A 6,040-nucleotide genomic window follows, 5' to 3' on the forward strand; every position below is an offset into this window, starting at 1 on the left:
ATGCTGCCCGCGGACTGCTCGCGCCGGTGAGGCCCGCGAGGCGGGAGAGTACCTGGCAGGAGGGCGGGTGCGGGGCCCGAGGCTGGCTGAGGTGTTGAGCCGCTGGGCGTCCCCCCAGGCTAGTGGCCGAGCTGCGGAGCGCCCTGGACGCCTGTGCAGAGCGACAACTGCAACTGGAGCAGAGCCTGCGCATCTCTCGTCGGCTGCTACGGGCCTGGTATGCGGACCCGGGTACCCCCTGGCCAGGCCTCCCTCGGACCCTCGAATCCTGCACAGATCCCCGGGGCTGGGAGGCCGGATGCATCCACCTACTTCCGAGCTGCAGTTTGGCAGTGCCACCCATCTTACCCTGCAGACTCAGGATGGGGGGCTGCCTGGGACCTGACTTCTGGCCGCCATGCCACTGCTGTCCATGTCTTTGCAGGGAACCAGTCGGGACCTTGGCTCCAGAGCCACTTCTAGGTCCAGAAACTAAAGAAGAGGATCCCTCTACAGGTAAATCCCTGCCACTCACCTTCTCCAGGTGCTGCCCAGACCTGTCTTCTGGCATGTGTTGTGAGAAACCCACTTCTGGGAGGAAATGGGGAAAAATTCCTGCATGATTCTTGGCTTTCACAGCATGTACCCCCAGCCCCAAAGACATCAAGGAGCTGGAACTTCTGACCCAGGCCCTGGAGAAGGCTGTACGGGTGCGAAAAGGCATTTCTAAGGCTGGAGGAAGAGATAAGGCCCCCAGCCTGAAATCTGGGTCCTTTGCCACCTCTTCTGGCACCACAGCTTCTATCTTACCCCAGGCCTCAGGCCAGGCTGGCAACCGTGCATCAGATGCAAAACCCACCAGGGACACCCACCAGACCACAATGCCTGCCAAGGGCCACTCTGAGCACAGGCTTCCCTCAGCAGGGGAGAGGGCCCATGTGAGGGAAGGAGCCCAAGCCACCAGGCCTGGGCCAGGGCTCAGGGACCAACAGGTGGCCCCATCAACTGCTCCTCAGAACCCAGAAGCCTTCACACTCCAGGAGAAGGGGTAGGTTTCCCCTATCTCTATCTGCTCAGACCCTGGCCAGCAACAGAAGTATGGGATTTGGGGTGGCAGAGAGGGTAGGGCATTGAGCAGGTTGTGGGGCACAGGAGCCCAGGGGTCCTACCCTCTGAGTCTCATTCTCTGAGAAGCTAGCAAAATATAGCAGCTGGTGTGACTGTGCTCAGTTTAACATGCTAAAGCCTGTCCTACCCTCTTTTCCATGGCTGTTTCCTTATTCATCCAGCCTAGGTACTCCAGATGGGCTCTGCTCACAGTGCCCTTGCTTTTCTCTGCCAAGGCAGTATTGGGCTAGGCTGGCTCCCATGGCTGCCCTGAAGCCCTGCCCAAGAGGAATTGTCTGAGAATGGGATTGGGAGGAGAGGGTGCAAGAAGCTTCCTACTTCATTGGACTGTGAGCAGGGAACAGATTCACAGCCCACAGAGTGAGACAAGGTTGCTCTGATTGTTGGCTTCTCTGACAGGAGCATGCTGCAGCTTCCTACAGCCTACAGGAAGGCAGCTTCCCAGAATTCCCGGTGAGGCTGGGTCTTTTGGCTGGGTGGGGAAAGTGGGGAGACCAGGGAGGCATCACCAGCTTGGGAACATGTAGGCAGATCTGTCTGCTTTCTTTGCTGGATAGGGTCACTGTCGACATTATGAGTCTGCCCAGCTAGGACTATTGCAGTCTCCTTAGAGCAGGCTGCAAAAGCCCCCAGCTCAGCCAGTCCCAAGGTGCAAGACTTGAACATGATACTTGGTGTCTTTGAGTGCCAATTTGTTTCCCTTCTGGAGATGACAACAATATTAGCAGCTTCATAGAAGTGTAAAGGCTAAACAAGATGCCATCTTTAAGTGCTGCACTGTGCCTGCCATAGAGAAGCACTCAGAGCTCTTAACAGTGTCATGGTTACCAATCACTGCTAGCTCCTTTCCTCCTGTAAATTCTCTCTCAGCTCTGTCCTTGTCAGTGTCCTCTTGGTTCCCTGAGGCCTCTGGAGGCCCCTCCTGGCATTCAGCAGAGTACACACCCAGCATGGGGCCCCTACCCTGGCCCCTGGCTACCTCCCAAGGCCTAGCTGGCTAGAATAACCGTGTCTGGTTCCCTGGGTGCCTATGTGTGTATCCCAGCTTGTGGGCCCAGCTCAGCTCTGCACAGTCCAGGGATTCCACGGATGTCATTGCTGCCAAAACCCAGTTTCTCCAGAAGATGCAGGCAGCTGTATCCTTGCAGGGCTTCTGGCTCTAAACCTGTCAGGTTGAAGAATGGCCCAAGGAAGGGCTGGCATGGGATGGCCAGGCCCTTGGTGAGAGGGAAAGGGCCTGGTCACAGGGGAATTTTCCTGACCTATGTCCAGTCAGGCCAGCCTGGCCCTGCACTCAGTGCTGCTGAGGCTGAGGCAGAATTGGGACACCTGAAGGAGGCCTGCTCACAGCTGAGACTGCGCATGAGGGAGGAGCTCTCGGCAGGTCAGTGGGCTGGAGTGGGCTTTACTCAGGAGGGCAGGGGGCAAGAAAGGTTTCAAGACTGGCATGGCCCCAGCCACCCTCCCTGACTCTTGCATAGCTCCCACGGACTGGACACAGGAATACCATTGCCTGCTCACCCTGGAGGGGCTGTGGGCCATTGCTGGGCAGTATCTCCACCGGCTGCAGCAGCTTCATACAGGTGCGGCCTTGCCCCTACCCTGCAACCTATGCTGAGGTCTAGACCAGGGTCAGGTACTTCTGCCAGCCTTGCCCATGCCTTATGGAAGGTGAGCAACCCAGAACAAGAGACAGGCAGACCCTTCCCATGGCACCTTGCAGCACTGGGCTCTTACCAGTGGTCCAGCCGGACTTCCTCACCTTGGGACAACCACCTACCCCATTACTCCCAGCAAAAGAACCTCATCACTCTGAGCTGTTACTGAAAAAACGGCACATGAGAATCAGAAAGACACTGAGACGTGACTCACCTGGTATTGCAAGAGGTGACCAATAGAGCTTTTCTTTTGTGTGTGTGTGTGTTTTTTTTTTTGAGACAGAGTCTCATTATGTCACCCTCAGTAGTGTGCTATGGTATCACAGCTCACAGCAACCTCAAACTCTTAGGCTTAAGCAATTCTCTTGCCTCAGCCTTCCAAGTAGCTAGGACTACAGGTGCCTGCCACAACACCTGGCTATTTTTTGTTGCAGTTGTCATCATTATTTAGCCGGCGTAGGCTGGGTTCAAACTTGCCAGCCTTGGTGTATGTGGCTGGTGCCGTAACCACTGTGCTATGTCACTGAGCCAGTCTCTTGTGTTTTTTAATTACTTAAAGTTTTAAAAGTGAAGATATCTAATTTGTCAAAAGGAAAGTCAGTCTCAAAACACAGTAATGTAAGCACTGTAAAGAAATCTAGGAGGCAGGGCTATACCTGTGGCTTAGTGGGTAGGGCACCAGCTCCCACCCCTGGCCAAACTGCAACAAAAAATAGCCAGGCATTGTAGTGGGCGCCTGTAGTCCCAGCTACTCAGGAGGCTGAGGCAAGAGAATCGCCTAAGCCCAAGAGCTGGAGGTTGCTGTGAGCTGTGATGCCACAGCACTCTACCAAGGGCAATAAAGTGGGACTCTGTCTAAAAAAAAAAGAAACCTAGGAGGCAGAGGGGACTTGACAAAGGACTCCCTGCCCATCGAGCCCCTGACTCTACCCTGAAGTCAAAGAGGGTAGGGGGAGGAGAAGGCAAGGCACCTGGGCAACTGGGAACTGGTCCATGGCCAAGGTTAGGCCCTGGGCATGGCTGCCCCCTCACATAGCCACATCCTCCTGTCCACATAGTGCTGGCAGAGAAGCCACTGGGACCATGTCCTGTGGGGAGGTCTTCCAGGGCCTCACTACCCTGTGGAGGTGGAGTAGATCCCTCACGGAGCCCCCAGCTGCTGCTTTACTCCAGCACCCAGGAGCTGCAGACCCTGGCAGCCCTCAGGCTGCGAGTGGCCATGTTGAACCAGCAGATTCACCTGGAAAAGGTACTTCAAGAATAAGAGGTGGGGTGGTTTGCAGCCAGGTGCCTGGGTGGCTGCTGGTGTGGGGAGGACTCAGGTCTGGAACCTCCTGAGGGCTTCTCCACAGGAGGAGGACCCGGAGATCAGGCTTGACTATGCTGTGCCCCTGGGACCCAGGGATGGGAGGTAGGCCCCTGTGTGTGGGCCAGGGCACCAGGACAGACCCTGAGTCTTCTGCATAAGGAGACTTGAAGCCTGTCCTGTGATTCCCCACCACCACCTGGGGGAGCCCTGGGCCAGCCACCCAGGACTGGGCTCCCTGAGTCCTTGGCCTCACACTACCCTCAGGTCCTAATGACTGAACTCCTCCCCCTGGTGAGCTCTCAGGAGCCCCAGGTGCAGCCCTCCCTGGCACTGTGTCGGGCGATCCACAGCCTGCTCTGTGAGGGAGGTGAGCGCTTCCTCACGATCCTGCATGATGACCCTGACCCGGCAGACTGAAACCTTCCCATGAGTGTCTCAACTTCTAGGCCTCAGGACCCTATCAGGGAGAGTGCCAAATCTGGGTGGAGGAACAAGGGGATTCTCCCTGTTGCCATGGAGGTGGGGACCAGAGAAGCCTGGGCCTCTGAGAAACAAATTTCTGAATTGGCACAGGGCAGCCTGACTCTTCTCAGCTAAGCCTGTTGTACAGGGCTGGCTTTCGGCCTTCCCCACACCAGGGACTGAGGGAGCCTTTATTGGCTACCTCTGTTTTCTCTTGCTGTAAACCTAAGAGCTGCTCATATGATATTAAAGGTACGTTGGAAAGTGTATGTATTTAAATCATAGCAAAGTGGGACTTGGCAGGGTGGCTTCTTGGTTTTTGTGTCAGTTTCTTTTTTATCTAGTGTGTATATCATGGTTTGATACTTATTCCACTGGATAAAAAAAATACATCAAGTGTATTTGTCAAGAATATAACAAAGGGGCTCAGCGCCTGTAGCTGAGCAGCTAGAGCACCAGCCACATACACCAGGGCTGGCAGGTTTGAATGCAGCCCGGGCCTGCCAAACAACAATGACAACTACAACCAAAAATAGTTGGGTATTGTGGCGGGCACCTGTAGTCCCAGCTACTTGGAAGGCTGAGGCAAGAGAATCACTTAAGCACAAGAGTTAGAGGTTGCTGTGAGCTGTGATGCCACAGTACTCTACCAAGGGCAATAAGATGAGACTCTGCCCCCCACCCCAAAAGAGAATATAACAAAGAAAAGGGCATTTGCCCCAGCATGCCTGAAACTGACACTCCCCTCTCTCCCAAGCTGCTGCACTAGGCTCATCAGAAGAAACAAAAGCCATAAACTAGTGTCAGTGGTGCTTGCCCACAGCCATCCAGCTCTCCTTCCTGCCATCTTCTGGTGTATCTCCAGGTCTAGCACCACCTCCTGCTATGACAGGTGTGGGGTCTGCCTCCCTTAGGGTCAAGGCCCTTTTATCCCATCATTCATTCCACTGTCATCTCTAAGTTGCCTTATCCCCTGCTGAAGGAACCACCCCTTCACCAGGAGGGCAGCTTGGGGTCAGGAGCAGCTTGTTTGTTATGGTAGGATCCCGAGGAGTCCAAACCTTGATTCCCCAGGCTTGTTCCCACTGTCATGCCAGGGGACCTTGTTATGAACAAGATAATGCATCTAGTGCACATGCTGAGCTATGGAGGCATTAGCCATGGCCACCAGTGCTCAGAGTGCCTGGTAAATGGACCTTTGCTGAGCGCCACTGTATCCCCAGTGTTCCTTGGAGCTGGGCCCAGTCCTCTGTATGGTCATTTCTGGAACTTTGCCACAATGGAGTATGGGCAGGTACCTGCAACTGGGAAAAATACCAGTCTCATGCTGCCCAGGCCCCTGTGGAGGGGGCCAAGACCCAGATGGCAGAGAGCAAAGTAGGAAGCAATAGTTTTCACTGAGTTGAGGGGACCCTCAACTCAGAACAGGAACCCCAGGAATGGTGAGCCCCGTAGAAAGGAGAGTTTGTGGGACTACCCTGCTCTGTGAGGCTGCCACCCAGAC

At 55.0% G+C, this 6,040-nt stretch overlaps 1 protein-coding gene across 1 annotated transcript; it reads left to right on the top strand.

Moving 5' to 3' along the window:
- TEDC2 (tubulin epsilon and delta complex 2) lies at window positions 1-4,627 on the top strand. Its single transcript, XM_003790912.2, has 10 exons — window positions 1-26; window positions 119-217; window positions 425-495; window positions 619-1,027; window positions 1,507-1,560; window positions 2,153-2,243; window positions 2,380-2,491; window positions 2,589-2,690; window positions 3,824-4,014; window positions 4,339-4,627. The coding sequence occupies exons 1-10, from the start codon at window positions 1-3 to the stop codon at window positions 4,489-4,491; spliced, it is 1,308 nt and encodes a 435-aa protein (XP_003790960.1). The 3' UTR covers window positions 4,492-4,627.
- The last annotated feature ends 1,413 nt before the right edge of the window (window positions 4,628-6,040 follow it).

This window comes from Otolemur garnettii, unplaced genomic scaffold (genome assembly GCF_000181295.1).
Source record: "Otolemur garnettii isolate 467f Iridium unplaced genomic scaffold, OtoGar3 scaffold00044, whole genome shotgun sequence".
Taxonomy (NCBI): domain Eukaryota; kingdom Metazoa; phylum Chordata; class Mammalia; order Primates; family Galagidae; genus Otolemur; species Otolemur garnettii.